Source organism: Ctenopharyngodon idella, chromosome 16 (assembly GCF_019924925.1).
Source record: "Ctenopharyngodon idella isolate HZGC_01 chromosome 16, HZGC01, whole genome shotgun sequence".
In the NCBI taxonomy this organism is placed as follows: Eukaryota; Metazoa; Chordata; class Actinopteri; order Cypriniformes; family Xenocyprididae; genus Ctenopharyngodon; species Ctenopharyngodon idella.
In genome coordinates this window covers 12,915,322-12,942,229 of record NC_067235.1, presented here as the reverse complement: position 1 = coordinate 12,942,229, position 26,908 = coordinate 12,915,322, and the positions used below count along the sequence as shown (strand labels likewise).

The 26,908-nt window shown below is 36.4% G+C and overlaps 1 protein-coding gene across 2 annotated transcripts in view; it reads left to right on the top strand.

The window, feature by feature from the left end:
- The window catches only part of rapgef5b (Rap guanine nucleotide exchange factor (GEF) 5b), a 71,872-nt gene that overhangs the window by 6,634 nt on the left and 38,330 nt on the right, over positions 1-26,908 (top strand). Inside the window, exons 6-9 of one of the 2 annotated variants that reach the window (XM_051866567.1) lie at positions 7,068-7,152; positions 10,501-10,552; positions 12,970-13,040; positions 19,751-19,876. In XM_051866567.1, the coding sequence (XP_051722527.1) occupies positions 7,068-7,152; positions 10,501-10,552; positions 12,970-13,040; positions 19,751-19,876 (334 nt within the window). Of the gene's footprint in view, positions 1-7,067; positions 7,153-10,500; positions 10,553-12,969; positions 13,041-19,038; positions 19,877-26,908 lie in introns of those variants that run through there. The other variant, XM_051866569.1, reaches the window with a different exon arrangement.

Sequence of the window (26,908 nt, the reverse complement as noted above, 5' to 3'; positions counted from 1 at the left end):
AGCGTAGTGAGTTGCAGTGCTTCATGGGATTAGGTGGAGCTAAATAGCTCTTTTGGCGTGGTTTGCTTGTTTCGTCTCTCTGATTGGTAGAATTTTGTACAGCATCATGGGTAATGTAGTTTTTCCACCACAAATTCCACTGTTAAAACAGTAATTTTAAAAATAAGTTGAAATAATGCGGGCTCACAGCTTCCACATAAGCATATACCATCGATTAACAACCTCGTAGCTCATAGTAGGGCTGTCTAAAAAGGTTTCTATGTTATCATTAAAAATCAATTTCCCCATGGAGAAAATAAATGGAGTTTTTACTTCAGGAACCTGCCTGTTGAACTCCTGTTGAAAGTTTGTCTTAACAGACAGTCCATTTTCTTTTTAAAATTGACAATAATTGGGTTTATATAATTTTCTTTGAATTAGTTTCTACTTCCTTAAAATTCTAGTTCTTTCATTTCTAGTTCCTGTTTGCTACCTCTATTCAAATTCAATACAAATCTAGGAACAGAGTGCTGCAATCCTAAAAACCAGAAACGAGTTTGCATTTTTGTATTTCCAGCTCCATCGTTCTGAGGTCAATGGTTTTTTTGAATGGGTTTTTGGTTAAATGCCTGAAATAAGGTCTGTGCTCAGGATGTGCTCAAGCTCAGGATATTTTTTACATTTTATTCTATGACATAAAATCAGTAATACCCCATTCAGGATTTTTTTATGCTTTTATATGTCTTGAAAAAGGCTATTGGCTAAATGGGACTAAAGAGTTTGTCAGGGACATTAAACGTCACCATGCTGAACTTAAAAACTTATCTACTCACTAGTCTGCTTTTACAACCATGTTGTAAACTATTCTTCACGCTTTTCTTGCAAACTATTCTAACTCAACCTTTCCAACTTGTAGATTTTAATAAAGATATAAAGAGTTGTCAGAAGCTTAGTGGTGGTGATGTTAAAGTCGAGCGACTGGCGTGGTGTAGTTCGTTTATAGCCTATGGTTAGCTTTTTATTTCTGGTGATTGTATTTACGCTTCAAAATTCATAAAAGTTGTGTTCATTTTGGGCAAATTATCTTGATAGACAAAACATATAAGTATCATAAACGTTTGTTGACCACAGAGCTTATTTTTTGTGATAATTCAAAAGACGGAAATGGAAAAATCCTATCGGGTTTTTGTTGAGGGAACCAGTGTGATGCTAACTTCCAGGTTGGCCTACAAAAATACGTCATCCCTGCGGCACTCTATGATGACAGAATTTTCATTTTTGGATGAATTATCCCCATACAAAATTACAACAGGCAAATAAGGCTTGACATAATCTGCAAACCATGTTTTAAAAAAAAAAATCAATGACCTGTAATCAATGGCTTGTAGGTGATTAAGGCCAAATGTGGCTGGGAAATCTAATTTACAGTCATCATTCAGGATCTTTCCCTGAGAATACTAATGCAGTAATGTCAGCTGCAGTTCCAGCCTTGACCAGCAGATGTCTGTGTGACAGTACGCCTCTGAGTGCAGGACAGACAAATGTTTTTGCTCCAGGCTCTGTCTGTCTCACTTTCAGATATTCAGACATACTCAACCTGTTCAGAGTATGCCTCACTTCTTTTGACCTTCCACGGCCTGTCAAAGCACATCTCATCAGTTCAAAGACATGTATAAGATGCAAGCTATCCATCTGTTCTCTCACTGCCTCTGCAGTTTTTGTTTGTGCATTTGGAAACATTATTGATTGATGTATATATTCTGTAGCCAGTGAAAATATTGGCAGGGCAAGTTGAAATCTGAAATACTGGCCAGACCAGGAAAAGTCCTTACTGTTTAGCCTGGCTTGCAGGCTTGACCTCTTATGAGCCACAAAGAATTTGTGCAGGCCCTCACTTAATCAGATCAATGACGTTTAGCACTTTAGTACACAGTACGTAAGCAGGGGGTCAATAGACGCAAATGGAAGTTGAGCTATAGGTCGTGTCTCTGCATCATTTCCTGTCTGCTAGGAAAGTCGGTCAGGTTCTGTCCTAGTGGCTTTGTCTAGGCAGGATGTCCATTTTAGCGAGATCAGACCTGTTTTTAGGTCCCTCTGTCTGCACCTCCATATGGCCTGATTAAGCTTTTGAGACAGTGCAAGGTTTTTCAGTGTGACATTAAAGGATTTTTTTTAGTCTTCTAGTGTTTGTCAGATGGTGTATTCATGTTTTTCAAGTGATTTAAAAAAACTTTTATACCAGTAAAAAGTAATAACATATTTTCCTTACACCTTTTGAGTGTACTCATCTTGACAATTTAAAAAAGTTTTTAAATTATACATGACTGCTGTTCAAAAGTTTTTTTTAGTGTTTTTATAAGAAGTTTCAGTGCAATGTGTAAAATTTGGGAGGATCTATTGATAGAAATGCAATATAATATACATAACTATGTTTTCAGTGTGTATAAAGACCTTATATAATGAACTGTTTTGTTTTTATCACCTTATGTTACGGCCTATGTCCAAATTAACAGCTCGTTAAATAAAATAACTCAAACAAAGGGCACGGACCAAACACATGAAAGAGCCACAGAGACTTATTGTGAATTTCCAAGACGCCAGTCGCCTTCATTTAATTATAACATGGAAAAGGAATCAAACAGACAATAAACAATACATAATAATAATTCATAAATAATATTAGAAACAAGGTCTGATAAATGATAACAAAAGAAATAACAGTAAACAGGTAGGGAACAGCTAAGAAACAAAGAACGCCTGCCTGACTGCTCTCACCAGCAGTTCTTACCTGACTCCCGATAAAACAAAACAGGTGAGTCTTCCGGGCCTAAGCTTCCTTCACTATCCTTACTAAATAAACAAACAGTGACCTGTTTAGTTAACTCCACTACCTGTTACCGATAACATATGAATAGGCAATAACCACATAGAGAAATGCATATCAAACAAAACAACGAGAGCACAAAGAATGCAAACTAAACTATAACAAAAGAAAGACTAAATCACTCCAATGAAGCGATTAGAGCAGCGACGAGGGGAACAAAGGGAGACGGAGAGAGAGACTGCCATTGTCGCCGTCCACGCTATTTATCCTGGAAAACTCGGTGACGTCACTCTGCTTCCACCAATCAAGGATTCCACACCTCAACACCACCTACAGGTCTTCAAAATAAATATAAATATACACAGCCATGCGTAACACCTTAGAATGAGCCATTTCTATCTCATACACCGCGGGTCCCCCCTCCATGTCAAGTCGTCATTTTGCGCCGGCATGATTCTACAGTAACCCTAAACGGACAAACACAGAGCGCATTTCATCACTATGTTGTTGTTCTAAATCGTTTGTGTTTTTAGAGGCAGCTTGCATCGTCACTAAGTTGAATACGCACAAAGAAGTAGTAGTAGTAGTCGTCTGGTTTATTAGAAGCATAGACCGTTCTTTGTTAGAAGTAAGAAGAAACCTCATTGCTTCACACAGGCTACTCTCTGCTGTCTCAGACGACGACATCTTTGTCTTGTGTTGGCCAGGCGGCCACCGTAGCTTCTTCGAAAGGGTGGGGTGCGAGGGGTGCGCGCCGTTAGTTGCAGTTCAACCTCACAGCTAGATGCTGCTAAAATTTACACATTGCACCTTAAAACCAAGGCTGCATTTATTTGGGTAACACTTTATTTTGATGGTTCCCTTTAGACATTCTGTTAACTATAAGCAAAAACTTTAGATAAGCAAGAGCTGCATCTCATTTCGAAGGCTGTGTCCTCCAGAGGTCAACGAGGCAGTCTCATTTAAGAAAAGTAACCGTTAGATTGCTAAGTAAGAAAGAAATTACAATATTTTACACATCATGAACAATAACAGTCAATTTTACTTTTCTGAAATAAGACATTCTTGATGACGTATGCAGCCTTCAAATGCGACCTCCGGAGGACATAGCCTCCGAAATAAGATGCAGCTAAAGACTGTACATATTACTATGAATGGGAGAAAGTGCAATGCGCAATATGGTGGAATAAGTTCCGCCTTCTAAGTAAAAGAGCCATTTGCCAATTGATGAAGTCAATGCATCACTGCTGCTGCCTTTAGAATCTACGGTTGCTATTGAAACAGTCAGGCTGAATCCCAAATGGCACCCTAAACCCTCACGGTCTTCCTCTGAGTCCGCACTTTCGTGATGTAATGCCGCTTTGACTGCTGGGTAAAGTCCTCTGCGTAGCTCGCAAACTTGGACCTAACGGACACGCACGCGTGGCAGCCATTGTAAGTCCACAAGACTGTAGAAGTGCGTAGAAGTGTGCCATTTGGGATTCAGCCTCAGTATTCTGAAACGCACACTTGTGACTGCACATGCACATTGGCTGGTCCAGCCTGAAAAATGTCTTTAATTTGAAAAATGATGATGACTTGAGCATTTAGAATCAAAATTTATGAGAAAGTTGTTGTCATATTTCATTGGTGATTTCAGATATGAAATTTAATCATAAGCTTGGTGAACAGCTTTGGAGAATTTGATGTTTCCCGTTTAAAAAGATAGGAGCTGTCTTTGCATGACTGAAATAGCTGCCCGATATGCCGCCGAGTGAAATACTGTAACTTGCCTCAATAAGACTTTTCTATAAGTAAATTTGTACCTACTTGTCAACTAATAGAGTATTAGAGTATTAGTAGACTGTCTGCTTAATATCTACTAACACTTTATTTTGATGCTCCCCCAACTGACTACATTGCAAGTATATGTCAACTTATTCTATTAACGCTAACATGCTATTCTTGCTATGTCTAACCCTACCACTAACAGTCTACTAATACTCAACTAATACTCTGATGAAAATTAGTTCACATGTAGGTGCAGCGTCACTTATAGTCTAAAGGAGACCATCAAAATAAAGTGTAACATTTATTGGATTAAAAATACAGTAAAAAAAGAAGTATTGTTTGACTTTATTACTTTAGTCTTCAGTCACATGATCAAAATGTTGATGTTTTAAAGGGTTAGTTCATCCAAAAATGAACTAAATAAAATCCGATGGCTCAGTGAGGCCTGCATCGCCAGCAGTAACACTCCCCTTTTTCAGTGCCCAGAAAGCTACTAAAAACATATTTAAAACAGTTCATGTGACTACAGTGGTTCAACTTTAATATTATAAAGCGACGAGAATACTTTTTGTGCACCAAAAATAACAAAATAATGACTTTATTCAACAATATCTAGTGATGGGCGATTTCAAAACACTGCTTCATGAAGCTTCGAAGCTTTACGAATCTTTTGTTTCGAATCATCAGTGGTTCGGAGCGCCAAAATCACATGATTTCAGTAAACGAGGCTTCGTTTTTCAGGATTCTTTGAAGAAAAGAAAATTTGAAAGAAAAAAAAAACACCATTTATTTGAAATAGAACTTTTTAGGAACAGTGTAAAAGTCTTTTAATGCACCCTTGCTGAATAAAAATATTTTTTTTCAAGGTAAAATGTTTTTATTATCAAATCATAAAGTCCAGATAACATTTTACAATGTGAACTAACCATGCTTTGTCAAAAAAAGGGTCAAATTATCTGATAATTTAAGACTTATTTTCCTTGACATACTTGCAGGGGTTTGCATAATATATAAAATATCAGTTTTATTACAATATTTGTTTTGTAAGAAAAAATAGTAAAACATTGTACCAAACTATTTGATAAGGTTTTCAAACTGTTATACAAGAACAGTTGTATAACTTTTTGACTGTATGTCACAAAAAAAAAAAAAAAAAAAAATTATATATATATATATATATATATATATATATATATATATATATAATATACAGTTGCAAGAAAAACTATGTGAACCACTTGCAGAATCTGTGAAAATGTTAATAATTTTAACAAAATAAGGGAGATAATACAAAATGCATGTTATTTTTTATTTAGTACTGACCTGAGTAAGATATTTTACATAAGTTGTTTACATATAATCCATAAGACAAAAAATTGCTGAATTTATTAAAATAATCCCATTCATAAGTATGTGAACCATTGATTCTTAATACTGTGTGTGGTTACCTGGATGATCTACGACTGTTTTTTTGTTTTGTGATGGTGGTTCATGAGTCTCTTGTTTGTCCTGAGCAGTTAAACTGAGCTCTGTTCTTCAGAAAAATCCTCCAGGTCCTGCAGATTCTTCAGTTTTCCAGCATTTTTTGCATATTTGAACCCTTTCCAGCAGTGACTGAATGATTTTGAGATCCGTCTTTTCACACTGAGGACAACTGAGGGACTCAAACACAACTTTTAAAAAAGGTTCAAACATTCACTGATGCTCCAGAAAAAAAACATGATGCATTAATAGATGGGGGGTGAAAACATTTGGAATTTGAAGATCAAGATAAATTGTATTTAATTTGTCTTCCGGGAAACATGCAAGTATTTTCTGTTGCTTCCGAAGGGCAGTCCTAAATGGAAAAAAAATGATATTCAAGTGAAATAAGAAAAATTTGGACCTCTTCATCCTGTTCAAAAGTTTTCACCCCCTGACTGTTAATGCATCGTGTTTCCTTCTGGAGCATCAGTGAATGTTTGAACTTTTTTTAATAGTTGTGTTTGAGTGCCTCAGTTGTCCTCAGTGTGAAAAGATGGATCTCAAAATCATTCAGTCACTGCTGGAAAGGGTTCAAATATGCAAAAAAAAAATGGTGGAAAACTGAAGATTTTTTGGGACCTGGAGATTTTTTCTGAAGAACAGAGCTCAGTTTAACTGCTCAGAACAAACAAGGGACTCATGAACAACCATCACAAAACAAAAAAATAGTCGTAGATCATCCAGGTAACCACACACAGTATTAAGAATCAATGGTTCACAAACTTTTGAACTGGGTCATTTTAATAAATTAAGCTATTTTTTTGTCTTATGGATTATATGTAAACATCTTTTATGTAAAACATCTTACTCATATATAATATATATAATATATATATATATATATATATATATATATATATATATATATATATATATATATATATATATATATATCAAAATGAATTTTAAATAAGAAATTAAAGCAGTAAATTGACTGAGATTAAATTGTGTTTTATGTTGTTCTGTACAGTAGCAATCAAGAAGATGCGCAGAAATCATCTGATGCTTGTAATCCACTTCTTCAAATGAGAGCATTGGAGCATCTCACCTCAACAGTAAGAAAACTATATCTCATTTATCTTATGAGCTTTTTTTCCCCCTAAATCTTGCTTTTAGGAAATGTTAAGACTAGTTTCATACCTAAACAAACGTCCAGCACGGTCTTTGTCTTTAACCACAATATACAAAGGGTTTAGTACAGAGCATTTTCACTTGCACAGAAACCCTGTCACACCTGCGCTCTGTCCGTTTGAGAGCCAGCAGCTCTTGTGTAATGACTGAATCAGTACATTACTGTGGCCATGTGGCACGTGCTTAGCTTCCAGCTATCAAGGTAATGTTGCAGAACCTCTCCTCAAGGTGGCCTGTGCACCTGCAGTCACCTTGGCAACAGAAATATAAGGCCAATTCCCGTGATTCGGAGAGGGTCGGCATTTGCATAAGACTCCCTGGGGAACTGATGATGCTCATTTTTGTATTGCTGTGTTCAGCTGAACAGTTGAGATGCTCAGTTTGATGGCTTAATCAATGTACTGTATCTTTAGCATGTAGCTTGTGGTTGTGTATAGGATTTAGAGTAAGACCTAATAATAAAACACTTCATTTGTAGCAATGTTCACCAGATGCTTGCCAAGTTTAAGATGATCACTTGAATTCTTGAGTTTTTATAAAAAAAAAAAAATATATATATATATATATATATATTTGCAGATGTATTTGTCAACTATGATATGATTAATTTATTCCACAAACGCATGTGTCCAATTATACAGTTTTTTACAGATGCTAGGACACATTTCTCAATACTTAGGTCACTTTTGCAAAACTCTTCACACAGTGAGCACAACAGAAGTCTATGTGGGCTAAACTGAGGATCAATTATCATTGCTTTGGCACAAAATGCATTCAATGACTACATCTCTCAAATTTCATGAATTCTTTTCTCACTCAGACACAACAACTGCCAAAACTCTTTGTACGTACAGGCCAATTTGCACATGCTTACATACTGTTTTCAAAACTGTTAAACTTAAGTTCAAAACAATAACATAATACAAAACTGAATAAGACAGAAATTTGCTACATTTCTACAGTAATATAGTTATGAAATATATTCTGAATCTAAAAAATCAAATACTATCAAAACAATTAGATGAAACTGAACACCTACACAAGCATTAGTCTTTCAATTTCATTACCATCAATTCAAAAGGGGAAACTTAGGAATAATTTTGTTCTGTAATGTAAACATGGACCATGTAACATAAACTGCAGTGAATTATAAGCAGTAGAGAGTGTCATTCTTGTTTTGTAAAGAAATTTAAAAAAAGAAAACATTGTATAATGCTAACTGTGATGTTAGTGTTTTTAGGTCGATGTTTTATGAGTGACAAAGTGTGTTTGCTCAGTGAAAACCTTTGCTAGTGTTCTGGAAGAATGAGTTGATTTGAGACATGTATGAAATGTTTTGGTAGATTTGGTGCATTTTGAATATGAAGTTAACCTCTGTGCCAAGATGAAAGTTGGTTAGGAGAACTGTGTGAAGAGTTTTGAAAAAGTGACCTAAGTATTGAGAAATGTGTCCTAGCGATTGTAAAAAAAACTGTAAGAGGTATTTTCTCCCAGTCAATCTTTCCATTCATATATCCATCCCTACCTCCATCCATCCGTTCACTAGTCAGTTCATCCATCCATCCATCCATCCACCAGTCAGTCTTTCCCTCCATCCATTCATCCATCCATCCATCCATCCATCCTTATGTCTGTCTGTCCATCCATCCATCCATCCATCCATCCATCCATCCATCCACCAGTCAATTCATCCATCCATCCATCCATCCATCCATCCATCCATCCATCCATCCATCCACCAGTCAATTCATCCATTCATCCATCCATCCATCCATCCATCTATCCATCCTTATGTCTGTCTGTCCGTCCATCATCCATCCATCCATCCATCCATCCACCAGTCAATTCATCCCTCCATTCATTCCTTCATCCATCCCTCCATCCATCCATCCACCAGTCCATTCATCCACCAGTCATTCTTTCCATTCATCCATCCATCCCTCCCTCCATCCATCCATTTACTAGTCAATTCATCCATCCATCCATCCATCCATCCATCATCCATCCACCAGTCAATCTTTCCCTCCATCCATCCACCAGTCAGTCTTTCCATCCATCCATCCATCCATCCTTATGTCTGTCTGTCCATCCATCCATCCATCCACCAGTCAATTCATCCCTCCATTCATCCATCCATCCATCCATCCATGAGTCAATTCATTCCTCCATCCATCCTTCAATCGATCCACTAGTCAATCCATGCATCCATCCATCCATTCTAGTCTGTCATCCATCCATCCATCCATCCATCCATCCTAGTCTGTCCATCTATTTATCCATCCATCCACCAGTCAATTCATCCCTCCATCCATCCCTCATCCATCCACTAGTCCATCCATCCATCCGTCCATCCATCCCTCCATCTGTCCGTCCATCCATCCATCCCCATCTCATGAAAAAAGGTGGAGACATCAATCATGTTCCCAACTTAAATGACGCAGATGGTCATATACACCATTCATTTCTTTACGTTTTTAGTGGAAACAGTTATTAGTGCAGATCATTTGTTGTTGGCCTGTTTGGGGTCACAGTGACATAGATCCCAGTCCAGCTCCATTTATATTTTCTCTAAGTCTGTACACTCAGAGCAGGGGCTGCCCATCAGATGGCCCCATAGAACATGTCGATTTAATGGGCCACTAAGCACAGTTAAACCTCTCCATTACACATCTGGTTTACTAATGCACTGACCTCCCATGGTCATACAGCAGATGGACTTCCCCTCATAAGTGAGTGATATTTTCTTTCAGATGCTTGATGGGTTGGATACATTTGTATTCATAATGTGTCGTGTGCTGTGGGATTTCAATGTAGAGTCCCTACCTCAGAAAACATGGATTTGAGAAGTTTGCAGTCAGATCATGAATAGATCACTTGAAATTTTGAGTCAAGTTTTTATGGATCCTCAAAGGAATAATACAGCAGTTGGGAAATCAAAGGCAGTCATGCTAAAAGAATAAGTAATGCAGTCTACTTTTATATTCCTGCTAAAAAACTTCCAAGTATGAATCAATCGAGAGAAGTGAAACTTTTTTTTTTAAAAAAATTAGAGATGAAGTTTAGTGCTGAACATATCGATTTATATCTTCAAAGGATTCTAGATCTCTTCAGAGATTGATCAAGCACAGACCCAAAGAATAGCTTCCCAAGCAGCAGGTTGTGAACAAAAGAAAAAAAAAAATGCTTGTGTTAAATGGTTTTGAGCCCACTATGCCTTCATATTTGAAAGAACTATTTGTAAATATTTGAACCATGATCTTCTCTTTTAATAGGTGCAGAATGAACTGTTGGCAGCTTTGGCTCGCAAGGCACAGACTAAATCAAGTAAGGGTTATTCTATGTTACATGGTTTGATTGTGTTTTGTTGCTCCAATAAACATGCACAATCAGTTTACAGTGTTTTCTTTGTGTTTGAGTATTAAGCATAAAAAAAAAAAAAAAAAAAAAAAAAAAAAAAAAAACTATTGGCCTAGATTGTTTAATTTCTCTGAGGAAAAGTTTCAGTACAAAAATCAGTACAAAAATAAAGTAATATAAAAAATGAGACTGAATAGTATATAAATCACTACTTTCTTTAAGTAAATCTGTTCAACATCAACACTAGTGAAAAAAGTTTCAGAAGGAGACTGTTCTCATTAAGGTCTCATTTGAACGTGGCCTTAATGGATTAAACGAATACAGGCAAAAAGTCACATTTTTGTGTCTCAAGGCAGTGCCTCCACTTTGCTGTGATTGGCTGATTACCCGGTCAGTGTAATAATGCTCACCTGTCATGTCGCAACTGGTCTAGAAATCCACATGAATGGGTCAAACTAGACGAAATAAACAGAGTAAACAATGAGAATAAATGAGAATAAAAGTGGTAACACTTTTCTATAAGGTTCAATTTGTTAATAAAAATTAAGCAATGAATTGTTCATTATTAGTTCTTGAATTTTATTGTATTAACTGAAGTTAACAAATTGAACATTTTATATTGTGTCATTGGTAATGAAGTAGTAAAATGCAATATAATATAATGTGCCTATACTATTGAAACAGTTAATATTTTAACGTTTACAGACTGATTCACTTCCATAAGTGCTATGGAGGTTATCACTATAACCCAGATTTTTGCTTTTTTAAAGTCAAAAATATTTTTTGTAATAATAAACAAACATTGTTATTAGTTATATATATATTATGAACAAACATGAATTAATGTAAATTTATACAACTTTAAATAAAAAAAAAATGTATTAGTATTAGGGCTGGGCGATATGGCCAAAAAATCATATCTTGATATTTTTTGGCTAAATGACGATATATACGCTATCTCGATGTTTTCTACATTTTCCTATATGGATTTTGAAAAAAAAACAATTGGCATTTTATTTATTTAAAAAAAAAAAAAAAAAAAAAAAACTTAATTTAACATCCTGCCTAATGTTGTCCTACAAACAGTGTTCACATTGAAGGCTATTAAAACAAATATAGTGAATGTAACCATATAGTCTGGCACACTATATATGTGCAAAAAAGGGAAAATTACATTACATTCTAACATTGTAGGCTAACATTACAATCTAAAAATAATGCTTTTTAAAGCAGAAGTTAAGTTCACTAGACTAAAATTTCAAATAAAAACAAAATCACAGACTATATTAGGCTATTTTGATTACCCCAAATAGTCACTTTACAGTTACTGCTATCATAGAAATACACTTATTTGTAGGTTTAAAATTCTACATATGGCAGATTTATTGTTCAACAACAAACATTTTAGCAAAATGTATATTTTGGTCTCTCTTCAGACGGAGAGCTCCGTCTGTTTGGCGCGAATGCGCGCGGCGGCGCTCGTTCACGGAAGTCTATAAAGTTTAGAGGAGATTCGCTAGCAGGAGGCTCATCCACTCCTAACAGCAAAATAGAAATATTTGTATGAATTTCTAACATTTACAGATGGAGAATATACCTGTGAAAATGTAAGTTAGGCGCTGAGGAAAATACCACATCACAAACGCATTAAACAGCGCAAGAATCTGTCAGCACATGAATCTGTCCGACTCAGAGCATCTGACGGGGCAAGCTGCTTTAAACTATACGTGTTAAATATATCTTAATCTTATGAGTTAGGCTATTTTTAAAGCCCTTAATATTAAGCATGTCTCATGTTTAGGACAAATTGTATTATGCATTTTCCCCGCAGCAGCACTCTGCGACATCTACCGCTATGTTTCAGATGCGCTCGTATAAAACTACTTTATATCTATATAAACGGTATTTCCTCATTTCGTATCGTATACAAAAAGTATTGATAGCCTATATCGTACAAACTCAGTATACCCCCCAGCTTTAATACATTGACGTTAACATTAACCTAAATTAATGAATGTTGTAAAATTGTTGTTTATTGTCAGTTCATTATAGCCTAACTAATGCATTAACTATTATCAAATCAGTGTTATTTTAGTATCAGTGGTATGCTATTGTAGTTTCTGTTAATATTTTGAATTTTATTTTTATAATAAAATAATTTTTATTTTTATAATAACCCTGTACCAAACTGAACCCTATTGTAAAGCGTTCTATAGTATGTTAAACATAACATACAATTATAGTAATGTTTTGTTGATGTTGTTGTAAGGTTAATATTGTTCCACATGAACTGGAACATGAATCTATAAAAAAAAAAAAAGGCACAAACATGGACAGTCCACTACACTCCACTGATTCTCAGCTGTAAATTTCTTGTTTTCCAGTGATGGAGGAGAGCAGTCCAGAGCACAATACTAACACGCCAGTACCATCTCCAACTCCTGCTGTGCGCAAGGTAATGAGAAAACAGATTCCAGGGCAGGGGGTTTAACATTGATAGTGTGTGTATGTGTTGGTGTGCATATATGTTTTGCTGAGCTCAACAGACGTCCAGTTTGCCCAGAGCTGTCCATACATCCCCTGATTGAGCACCGCTTTCCCGCAGCTCAGTCATCAGTAGAAAGCCCTTGAACTGGCAGAAAGAGAAAGAGCCTGTGATTGGAGATAGATGGATACTCTATACTGTGTGTCAGTACAGAGCCTTGTGCCTGTCTGTGAGGCTCTCGGCTTTTCCTGCACGGTGTAATAGCTGATGGTTCACTGCAGCACATCTGACAAAACTGTGATCAATACAACAAAATAGCAGTGCTTCACAAGGACAAATGATGTTTTAAAGGCAGTGCAGTACAGATTATAACATATACACCATCTTATCAGAGTAAACCAGTGGTTCTCAAATGAATTTGCTTTGACTGGTTAACTTTAAAGGGTTAGTTCACCCAAAAATGAAAATTATTTAATTTATTACTCCCCCTCATGTCGTTCGACACCCGTAAGACCTTTGTTCATCGTCAGAACACAAATTAAGATATTTTTGATAAAATCCGATGGCTCAGTGAGGCCTGCATCGCCAGCAGTAACACTCCTTTTTTCAATGCCCAGAAAGGTACTAAAAACATATTTAAAACAGTTCATGTGACTACAGTGGTTCAACTTTAATATTATAAAGCGACGAGAATACTTTTTGTGCGCCAAAAATAACAAAATAGCGACTTTATTTCACAATATCTAGAGATGGGCGATTTCAAAACACAGCTTCATGAAGCTTCGAAGCTTTATGTATCTTTTGTTTTGATTCAGTGGTTCAGAGCTTGTATCAAACTGCCAAAGTCACGTGAACTATTGAAGTTTCAAAACACTTATGACATAACGAAGCCTTGTTTACTGAAATCATGTGATTTTGGCGCTCTGAACCACTGATTCGAAACAAATGACTCGTAAAGCTTCATGAAGCAGTATTTTGAAATCGGCCATCACTAGATTTTGTGGAAAAAAGTCGCAATTTTGTTATTTTTGCCGCACAAAAAGTATTCTCGTCGCTTTATAATATTAAGGTTAAACCACTGTAGTCACATGAACTGTTTTAAATATGTTTTTAGTACCTTTCTGGGCATTGAAAGTGTTAATTGTCTTGCTGGCAATGCAGGCCTCACTGAGCCATCGGATTTTATCAAAAATATCTTAATTTGTGTTCCGAAGATGAACAAAGGTCTTACAGATGTGGAACGACATGAGGGTGAATAATTAATGACAGAATTGTCATATTTAGGTGAACTAACTCTTTAAGTGGCAGCCCAACACAGAACTATAATTGTTTATCATACAAAAGTAAACACATATTTATATTTATATAAATTCATACACTAGATGATTTGTCCAGACAAAACCAATTTGTCTAGACAAGCCTTGTTTATACCCTTGATTTCAAATACAAGGCCGTGTCTAGCTATTATGTGATTAGTTGCATTCAGCTTTGTGTTAGAACCTGCTACAAAATTTTGGGTCAGTTGAGAACTGCTGTTGTAGTTAGTTTTGACAATTACAGTGTGAGCTTTTGTTCTTGTAATATATTATGGATATGAAGTGATTTCCTGTCTTATTGTGTTTATAATGAAAGAAAACGCTCCATTAGCCTGATTGTATTTGAGAGCTCCCATGGATTAGTTTTGTTATGGTTGGATATGTTATCTTAATAGCTTATCATTGGGCCTTTTTCTGGTAATTCCCTCTTATCAGGTTTATGCTATTAGTGTAGTTCAATCTAACTGTCCATTGTTTTCTATATTCATCCCTACACTGAAGGGCTGAAGAATGTCAGGGACGCTGCTTGTGTTGAATTTGTCTAGCATGAGGTTTGATTCCTTATATAGCCAGCTGAGTTGATATGGAAATACTTGAGTGTGGTCAGGACAAATTCCTCTCTCCTTCCCTTACTTCGGAGAATGAGGTCACAGGTTTCTTCTCTGGACGTGTGGTATTTGCCATTGTGTTTAAATGGAGAAGGAAATCTACATGGGCTACATCCTCAATTACTGCATTTATAGACCATTAATTAGTTACTTTGTAGATTATTCCTGATGTATTGTATATGTATTTGGTTAATTTGGTTTATTCTGCCATTTTGAGGGGAACTGACTTTAGATATCCACTAAAATCACAGTAAAATTAATAGCAAAAAAGTAAAATGAGATGTGAGAAATAGGACCATCATTTGTTTGCTTTTTTTTTCTTCTTCTTCTTCTTCTTCTTCTTCTTCTTCAATGAAGTTCATATTAAGTGTGACCTTAAGTGTCCAAAAACTGTTTTGGAACCACTTTATGTGGGTCAGTGACATTACATTTTTGCCTGGATCTATAATTTTATTTTTCAAAAATATATTAAAATGGAAATTCATAATACATTGACCTCTTGGGGAATAAAGGGAAACATATCAGGGTGATACAACGGTCCTGATATCATAATATAATACAAATTCCTGAAAATAAACACCTTGAAAAGAAAAGTAATTTGGCATAATCTTTAATTACTATTTCTTAGAAAAAAAAAATTACCAAATATATATTGCACTGTAAATATTTGAAAAACTTTGTACAAAATGTTTTGTGGTGCAAAAAACGTCATATGGTTCAGCCAACAAGCAGACCAAAAAAAAAAAAAGAAAGAAAGAAAAAACAGAAATTATGTCATAACAAGGAAGGACCTCTCCAGACCCTGTGATTGCTCAGGAAGTTTCTTAAAATATCTGACCTTTTTATGAAAAGGGCAAGATTAGTTCCAGCTCTAAAATGTCATGTGGTGTGACCTCTAAAAAAACTAAAAAACTCCTAAATAATTCATGATATTTGTGTATATATATGTATGTATATATATGTATGTGTATATATATATATATATATAAAACAGTATCTCACAGAAGGGAGTACACCCCTCACATTTTTTGTAAATATTTTATTATATCTTTTCATATGACAACACTGAAGAAATTACACTTTGCTACAATGTAAAGTAGTGAGTGTACAGCTTGTATAACAATGTAAATTTGCTGTCCCCTCAAAATAACTCAACACACAGCCATTAATGTCTAAACCACTGGCCACAAAAGTGAGTACACCCCTAAGTGAAAATGTCCAAATTGGGCCCAAAGTGTCATTATTTTCCAGCACTGCCTTAACCCTCTTGGGCATGGAGTTCACCAGGGCTTCACAGGTTGCCACTAGAGTCCTCTTCCACTCCTCCGTTACGACATCACGGAGCTGGTGGATGTTAGAGATCTTGTGCTCCTCCACCTTCCATTTGAGGATGCCCCACAGATTACCCTCAGCTTCTTTAGCAAGGCAGTGGTCGTCTTGGAGGTGTGTTTGGGGTCGTTATCATGTTGGAATACTGCCCTGCGGCCCAGTCTCCAAAGTGAGGGGATCATGCTCTGTTGGCATTCATGGCTCCCTCAATGAACTGTAGCTCCCCAGTGCCGGCAGCACTCATGCAGCCCCAGACCATGACACTCCCACCACCATGCTTGACTGTAGGCAAGACACACTTGTCTTTGTACTCCTCACCTGGTTGCCGCCATACACGCTTGACACCATCTGAACCAAATAAGTTTATCTTGGTCTCATCAGACCACAGGACATGGTTCCTTAGTCTGCTTGTCTTCAGCAAACTGTTTGCGGGCTTTCTTGTGCATCATCTTTAGAAGAGGCTTCCTTCTGGGACGACAGCCATGCAGACCAATTTGATGCAGTGTGCGGCGTATGGTCTGAGCACTGACAGGCTGACCCCCCACCCCTTCAACCTCTGCAGCAATGCTTGCAGCACTCATACGTCTATTTCCTAAACACAACCTCTGGATATGACGCTGAGCACGTGCACTCAACTCCTTTGGGCGACCATAGCGAGGCCTGTTCTGAGTGGAACCTGTCCTGTTAAACCGCTGTATGGTCTTGGCCACCGTGCTGCAGCTCAGTTTCAAGGTCTTGGCAATCTTCTTATACCCTATGCCATCTTTATGTAGAGCAACAGTTCTTTTTTTCAGATCCTCAGAGAGTTCTTTGCCATGAGGTGCCATGTTGAACTTCCAGTGACCAGTATGAAAGAGAGCGATAACACCAAATTTAACACACCTGCTCCCCATTCACACCTGAGACCTTGTAACACTAACGAGTCACATGACACCGGGGAGAGAAAATGGGTAATTGGGCCCAATTTGGACATTTTCACTTAGAGGTGTACTCACTTTTGTGGCCAGCGGTTTAGACATTAATGGCCGTGTTTTGAGTTATTTTGAGAGGACAGCAAATTTACACTGTTATACAAGCTGTACACTCACTACTTTACACTGTAGCAAAGCGTAATTTCTTCAGTGTTGTCACATGAAAAGATATAATAAAATATTTACAAAAATGTGAGGGGTGTACTCACTTCTGTGAGATACTGTTTTATATATATAAATATTGGAACAGTAATGACAAAATTGCTCTGTTAGCTGTGGTGTCAAGACATCTATAAATATGATTAAAAGATTAATATGAGGCAGAAGTACAGAATGTCACATTTTATTATTGACGGTTTCAACACAGAATGTTTTACCAACTAAGAAGTACAGCACTTTTACAGTTTCATCCCTCTGCCTAATGTGAGCATAAGTATTGAGACGGTTTAACTTAAAGTAAAAGTGTAAAAGCTAATATGTAATTGTAAATCCCTTGCAAGCAATCACAGGAGCGAGTCTGTGACCCATAGACATCACCAGACTCTTGGTTTCACACTTTGAAATGCTTTTCCAGGCCTTTAATGTAGCCATTTTCAACAGTTGCTTGTTTTGGGGAGTTTCTGCCTTTAGTCTCCTCTTCAGCTGGTGAAATGCTTATTCAATAGGATTTAAATCTGGAGTCTGACTTGGCCAATGTAAGACCCAAAATTTCTTTACCATGATAATCTTGATTGAGTTGACAGTACTAGTGTTTTGGGTCATTGTCCTGTTGCCATATGAAGCACTTCCCAGTGAGTCTGGTGGCATTTTCTTGAACACTGGTAGGCAAGATTCTTTTGTACACTTCTGAATTTATTCTTCTGCTGCCATCATTGAATAAGTCCTCAGTAAAGATGAGTGAGTCTATTACAGAGGCAGACATGCATGCCCATGACATAACACTACCTCCACCATGCTTTCCAGATGAGGTTGCACTTTTTGCTTTCCCACTTTGATAAAGGTTAATGTTTGTCTCACCTGTCCATAAAACTCTGTTCTAAAACTCTACTGGCTCATATCTGTGTTTGCTAATTCAAATTGGCTTTTCTATTTTTGGTACTGATCAGATGTTTGATCTTGCTGTGTATCCTCTGTAATTCTGTTGAAGTCTCCTGCAAACAGCAGATTGTGAGACCATCACCCCAGCTTTCTGGAGGTTGTTGCTGGTGATTTTACTGGCAGTTATTTTGGCTGTATTAAAGGCCTGGAAAAGCATTTCAAAGTGTGAAACCAAGAGTCTGGTGATGTCTTTGGGTCACAGACTCGCTCCTGTGATTGCTTGCAAGGGATTTACAACTAAATATGAGCTTTTATGCATTTACATTTACTTTGTTAAACCGTCCCAATACTTACTCTAACTCTAAAAATTCTAAAAGTGCTGTACTTCTTAGTTGGTAAAACATTTTGTGTTGAAACCGTCAATAATAAAATGTGACATTCTGTACTTCTGCCTCATATTAATCTTTTAATCATATTTATAGCTAACAGAGCAATTTTGTCTTTACTGTCCCAATACTTATGGAGGGCATTGTGTGTATATCTATGTATGTATGTATGTGTATGTGTGTGTGTGTGTGTGTGTATATATATATAATATATATTATACACAGTGTACATATATTGAAATGTATATTTAAAACTTTTTTGAAAATAAGATGTGTACACTCACATATATTCAAGGAAAATATGTTATTACTTTTTTTGATGGTAATATCACATCACATTTTTAGTCATTACACTGAAACGTTTCTTGAAAATTGTATAAATGTTTTTCAAAAACATATGACAGCAACAAGAACACAAATAGTGCATTTTTAAGAACTTGTACATGCTATGTATATGAAAAGATTTTCTTTACTGCGGACACTCTTATTTGTCATTGATGCATATAATATTTGCAGGATAGCAAGTGCTAGCACATGACCTTATGAATCACTTGTGAACTTAAATGATATACAAACAGTACACACAATCTGTAAACCCATCAGTAACCTGCCCTCCTAGACCCCAGGCTGGCCTTTCTCCCATTTTCTGGAGATTGTGATACTTCCTATTTGGGATTGGAGGGACTGCCAGATGTTTCCTGGTCGCCCCCACCCTGGCTATGTGCGTAAGACAGGGGGAGAGAGAGAGAGAAAAGTCAGGTTCGCTCTCTCCCCTCAGGCAACACTGTCTCTGAGTCTTCACTTTTTAAAGCTTTCCTCCTGACCGGCTGTGTGCTCCTGGAGCTCACTTAACCCTCAGGACTACCGTGACCATCTTCAGTCTCACCTGAGTAAAGACACAGCTGGAGGAGACAGTGAGACGGGCTGTCAAACTCTCAGTGACTTTGAAAGCGCACTGCTTGCCTGTGTTGCAGTCTCATGGCGTGGGACTGTGGCCTGAGGTATGTGTTTTCTGTGTCCCCTGCACTGCAGCAGGGCCCTGGGGCTGGTATGCGCGATAGAGAGGATATCAGCCGTTTGGAGATGGTCCAGAGACTGGCCAAGGACGGATGCCGCCTTTTACACAGCCCGCTCAAAGCTACCGAAAGGCCTGCTGAGGTGAGATGCAAAACTAACATTCATGTACAGACAGAGTAATATTATTGTGTCTTTCTCTTTAACTCTGTGCTATTTTGAAAACTTTAGTAATAGGGCTAGCATTTTAAATACAAATTAAATACAAATTAAATACAATTACATAATATTTTTATGCTATTAATTTGACAATTACATCCTTGTTAGAATAACTTTGTTAGTAGTTAAATTGTAGGTCCTGGTGGAAATAAAATCATATAATTTTTACAAAATTAATAGTAAAATGTTTATTTTACTCTTTGTTTAGACTGTTCTATTTTTTATGTAATGATTCTGATTTTTATAATGGATTCTCATAATTTAAGATTGAAAGTCTGGGTGAGGGATGAGGGTAAAACCATTAAATCTATACAAAACAAACAAAACAAAAAATCTATACAAAGAAAAAAAAAATTGCATTTGAAAAGTAGCAAAAATAAATAATGCAGGCATGGTAAATGTGTTTTGATAAAATAAACCCCTGGGACATAAACATGTCTATAGTTTAAAAAACATCCTATTATGGCAATATCAATATGGTTTTGTCTTTTGGGCAGCATTTGACGTTTTGTTGTGTGTGTATTTGTTTAGAAAAGATATTCTTTTATATTATAATAACTCTTTTGTTGTGAGTTGTGAAGCAACACCCTTATAAGTTGATATTATCATTATTTAAAAGAAAAGTCATTGTTTGATGTCACTTCTTATCATTGAATCTGTATTCAAATCTGAAGCTGGTTGAGGAGAGGCTTTCTAAAATCGAAAAGGGCACCAATCTCATGCTAGTCTCTCATTGGTTGATCCCACAATAGTCCCAGTTTGCCTCTTCCTGATGGCAGGCGGCCACTCACAATGACAGGAAGAGTCGACGTGAGCGCCATAAGGTAGCAACCAATCTGCTTTGAGCGCCATGCCGTTCTATTCTGAGGGAGATATTTCTTTGACCTTTCTGAGACAAAAGTAGAATTGTCCTTAATTTGACTTATTACCATGATAAGGAACTTAATTCCTTAAAATTAATTTAAGACAGCCATTTGTTGTATTGTGTTGTAACATGATTTTTTTTTTTTTTTTTTTTTTCCAGAAGATTTAAGGTGTAAGTTTGTCAATTTTCGACCCTCGTTGTATTGTTACAATGTCGGTAGTATATGTACTGCAAATGAACAATATTTACTCTTTCTCTGTGTTATCTGGAGCCTATACCATGATGGTAGTTGAACAAATTTAGGGTTACAGGATTAGTTTCAATTTGACAAAACCAAACCAATTCAATCTGGCTTTGTTTGTACCATGACGCTGATCATCAATTTTCTCTGTCAGCTTAGGCTTTGATCCTGAGTTCATGGAGCACGTACACATGAAAATGTGACATCAGTAGCGAACAGCCAATCACATGCCTTGAAACGGAGAGAAACTGCAATATATTTATCACAAGAGAATCACCAAGATTATTTTCTGTCTTCTGCCGAAGATTAAGAGATTGAAGAATATGACGTACATAAATACAAAGTTCTGTCATGAAACTCTAGGTGCCGCAGGCTGACAGGTATTTAACTTAATCTGCTTGCAATCATTCTCATTCTGTATAGGCAAGAGCTGATTGGTTCCTGCTGTATCAGTTAGAGCTCACGGCTCAACCTTTAAATATTTTGTCAGCATTTGCTATAACAGTGCAGCGTGCTTTTAGAAACTCTCCACCTTCCCCAGCTCCACCTGTATAGATCTGCTACAGTTAATACGTGTATGCTATATTGTCATATCCATTCCCATGCCAAACACTCCGAGAGTTGTCATGACGGAAATCCATTTACACAGCAAGATGAAAATATCTTGCTCTATCAGTGCAAGTGAAAGTTGTGAAGTTTAACAACAAAGTAAACTGAAACATACCTGGCTATCCACCTAAACCGGCTTTATGGTACAGGCCCCTGGACTGACAAATTCCTGTTTATTTGTCAGCAAAAGTCTGCAATGTGACGCATCATTCTGCGCACTTTTGACAGCTCCAGGGCTTTCGTGAAAACCACAGATTGTACTTTTGCATTTTTGTATCCTCGCCCACGGACAGTCAGATCAACATAGGGTTATTAACAGAACAGTTATTATAAGAGTAGGTTTATTACTGAAAATTGTACTTGGTCTACTTTTTAAACAGCAATATGATAAATATGGAACAAAATGGCAACGGCTTTCTTACCTGTATGCGACCGCATTTTTGCTTCAGGGAGTTAGGCAGAACTGACTTTCAGTTTTTCCCCTCCGTTTGGCACAGTGTTTGTTGACATCCAGTTTTAAATGTTGACTACAAACACTGAAGTTTTTCAGATTTTCCATTGCAGTGTTCTCTCCATATTTTCAATTCTTTGCAGCCTTTAGCCACTGCCTACAACACGCTGGATCCTTCACTGGAAACCGAAAGTAACTCACTCCCACTAAACATTTACTCTATGAATTCTTATACCCAGGAACAATACAAGTCGACACCATTGTGATTAAAAGTTTGCTAAGAAGTATTTCCTACTATATCTATAGCAGACGATACATTATGATCCTTCTTTTTGTTTGTTTGTTTGTTTGTTTGTTTGTTTTTTGGATTCTTGATTCAATTGTTTAATTGTTTGTAATGCGGAACAGTTCATTCGGAAGTTTTCAGATTATGTTGACAATTATGCATTAGACTTGGCATGAAACTGATTACTTTTGGTGTCAAAAAATTGTTTCTGAATATTTTATGCAGGTATTGTAGTTTACTTTGGATTTGGCATGAGCATGCCTTAACACAGCAGGCAGTTGTGACACAAAGACAGTATGAGAGTAAAGACAGTGTACAGAGGGATGAGGTCTGCTGTTTAAGGAACCCTTTTATAAGTGCATACCACACATTTTGCTTGCTCTCTGCTTTCACTCATGGCCGCAGTGATATAATATTTTCTGTGTAACAGTTTGTGGAGCTTCTTTGTAGTGGCAAGGGTTGGGATAGAGTAAACTAAAGTTTTCAAATGGAAGTGTATGTTTTAATGTTTTCTGGTCTGTAAGTTATAGTTTACGTGTTGTGGCTGGTTTTGTAGGGATCCTAATGCATAAAATTAAGCTAATTATTATTATTCTGTCTTTATCAGTATGATATTATACAGATTTAATGTATTTTCAATAGAGAATAACTTTTGTTGTTGTTTTATTTTTTTAAATCTTTAGTTGCTTTAATCTAGTGGGTTTGGTTATAGATCTGTATCCTATATCCATGTAACCCTTAAAAAAAAGTAGTTTTTGTTTATTCCAGTAGGAATTTTGGAAGCCTTTGTGTATAGTAATGTCAACAGACCAGGAAATGATTTAAAATATCACATTGTCTTTTTGTCACTTCGATAAACAAAGCACTGTTCCAGAGGCTTCTGCTCCGTGTTTCAGTGACAAAAGCATTTGCAATTTACATAACTGTGCTCGTAAATAGTTTCCATATCATCCCCCCCCCCCAGTGTTTTTCATTTCATTTTTTATTATTATTATTATTATTATTACTATTTTATTTTATTTATTCATTTTAAAAGAGTGTGTAGACCTATATTTTTTTCAAAATGTAATAAAGAAATAGAGAGAGGGAAAAGAAAGTTGATCAGAGGTTTAAAGAAATCTTTAAGCTTCCTGAACTTCTAAATAGTTCAGGATGGATGGATGGATTCCATTTACGAATTTTCCATGTGGTTCCTTCGGATTTACCAGGAGAGCAACAGGCCAACTAGCTATGGTCACAGAATCAGTAATTCATTGTATAGAAACAATCTCCACTTAGCATAAGCTTCCAGACTATCGAGAGAATGATCTGAGCTCAGGCGCTTTTGTTGCTTAATGTTACAAAGCAAAAAATGTGAAGTGACAGCGTAAAACAAACATGCCATCTAGCTGATGTCACATACAATATGTTGTCTTGTGACAGTCTTTAATCTTTGAGAAGAGTGGCATAAATAAATGCATCTAACCCCATCAAATGCAATAAAGTCAATACAAGGTGACTGGCTTTTGTAACTTTCCACTGAAGCTCAAAAAAGTGTTGTGTCAGCCCTTGTATAATCACAGAACTGGTCATCAGGGTCTAATCATGACGTCACTTCAGAATGGAGCGGGGTTAGCAGGAGACCTTTTAGTGTGATTGCAGTGTTTCTCTCAAGTTGACAATAACTTTTTTTCTGGAATATGACATTTACAGTACCCAGTCGAGTGAGATTTTGTCGTTTAATGGTTCCTCTATCCAGAAATGTCAATTTAGAGTGAAGGGCATGTGCCTCCTTGAATTTCCGAGCCAAATATATTTTAAATACAACTTCCAAACATTTTTCATGATTATTGTCAGTAAAATATTTTTTTTGTCCTTATATAGTATGGGTCAATGACAAAAAAAGTGATAAAGTAAGATAAAGATAAATCTTGTTTGAAACTCACACATTCTTAAAAGAAATGTACTTGTGTTGGTTCCTTTTATACCGTTTCAAAAAAAGTTTTTGAATCACTCTAATGTCATTTGGTGTAACTATCAAGTAAAAAGTAATAACATATTTTCCTTAAATTTTGAATACATGCGAGTGTACACATCTTAATCTTTTTTCTTTTTTTTTTTAATGTTTTTCAAAAGACAAAATATTTTTGTACAAATATCATGAATTATTCATAAATATCATTAGGCTTTCAGCATTTGACATTACATTTAACAACCTTGTCATAAAAAAGGTCATATTATTTTATGTTTTAAGATGTGTCATTCAGCTTGACACACAGTCTTAAGGGTCTGCAGAGGTCCTCTATCATTATGATTATTTTTTTTTATGAACATTATGATTTTATTTATTTTATTAAGAGGAGGTGTTTCACCCTGACATCTTTGAATATGCCCTCAAAAATTATGAATTTGAATAAAATTTGAATAGCTTTTTTTATATATATATATATATATATATATATATATATATATATATATATATATATATATTTTAAAAATTAATTAATATTAATATAAATTAATAGATAATAAATTATATAATAAATAAAATAATAAATTAATAGATCCAGGTAAAAATCATGCCATTGACCTAAATGCTAAACAAAAACTGACTATACTAAAGAAAAATCACTAGACTAAAATGTTTAGCACTAAAGGTGCGATCATATTTACAGTTGCTCTGTAAAATCCAGTCATTTCAATAGGAATCCACATAATTGGGAGGGCGAAAGATTTTCCCAAACAGATTTGCAGTGTTGAGCAACAGAAAGCTGCTTGGTTTGAAAGTGACTGTGCTTAATACATGACGCTACTGACAATAGACAATTGACATTTTTTCACCAAAGTGTCTCTAATGTTACGACACCTTTTATGATGGAAACTACTTTCTTTTAAATTTCTTTCTTTGCAACACAGGGCCCTATTTTAACGATCTAAGCACATGGTCTAAAGCGCACGGCGCAAGTCCGAATCCCAAAAAAAATTTTTTTACACTGTAATCCTTTTATTTTTAATATTTGGCATGTTTGTGTGCGGTTGCGTGTGTAATAAGCAGAGTGTACACGCACCTTGTGCACTCGCATATAGGTGGATATTACTAACGCGCTCTTTAAATAACAAAACAAATATTGCGGCATTGACTTTAGACCCGGTTTCAGTTGAATGGTGCAGTCTATTTCAGTTGCCCCAAAATAGTAATGCGCCAACAATGCGCCTGAACACACCTCGTTGTCAGACCACCACGCCCATGGGTGCACAAATGGGCGCAAATGCATTTGCTATTTAAACAACGTGGCGCAGGACGTGAAAATGATAACTGCGTCGGGCTGATACTAGCAAAAAAACACTTGTGGCGTGCCTGGCGCCGCATTGCGCCGGGTGAATGATGGGCCCACAGTCTCAATGGAAAAATGTACCTCTACCTTACTCAAAACACTAGAGGCAGTATTGCTTGCACAATGCTGTTATGACCTCAGAACACTTTTACCAGTGCATCATTTGTAAACTAATACATTTTGATGTTTGCATCACATAAGAATGGCTTTTCTGCACTTGCGATGCAGAGCGCTCAGGTACGAGTCCCGTGTCACGATAAAAGAGCTTAAAGACTTGTAAACGCTAGCTTAAATGGCATGGTTGCTTCAGCAAATGTGTTTTAATCTTACGTTTGCTTTTGTTAAGGGTTCAGTGTAGGTGGTATGTTATTCTCAAACATGATAGAGCATTAACATATTAGCGCCACTCACATGCATACAACAACCCACGTAATAAAACACTGCCAGATTCATGTTCATCTGTTTCTGATAAAACTAAACATGCTTTTAGTGCCTCATACTGGACATTTCACTTTGAAAAAGTGTCACAAAATGTGCAAGACGCAACGTAATATCATTTTGCAGAAATGACTCGCCAGAGGCACATTTTTCCATTGAGTCTGGGTTGGTATCTTGCTTAGGACATCAAATACGCTGCCATTGGTGCTCCTTCAAAAAATGCATGCAAATGGATACTCTGTGGGTAGAAAGAAAAGATGCAAATAGATTCTTGCATCAAACGGTTGAGTTTGCCCCCAGCCTGCACTGATGCCATTATAGCTGAAGAAGGTGGCATTTTAACAGTCTAAAAGTTTTCACTTCCCACAAAAGCGTTAGCACATCTTAAAGGGATAGTTCACCCAAAAATGAAAATTATCCCATGATTTACTCACCCTCAAGCCATCCTAGGTTTATATGAAAATCTTCTTTCAGACGAACACAATCTGAGATATATTTAAAAATATCCTTAGTCCTCCAAGATTTATAATGGTTGTGAATGGTAACTCACATTCTGAAGACAGAAAAAATGCATCCATCTATCTATAAAAAAAGTAATCCATACGGCTCCAGGGGGTTAATAAAGGCCTTTTGAAGCGAAGGGATGTGTTTTTGTAAGAAAAATCCATATATAAAACTTTATAAATTCGAATAATGAGCTTCTGGTGGATGACCGTACGCATATTGCGCACGTCAATTTGGGTGGAAGATCAA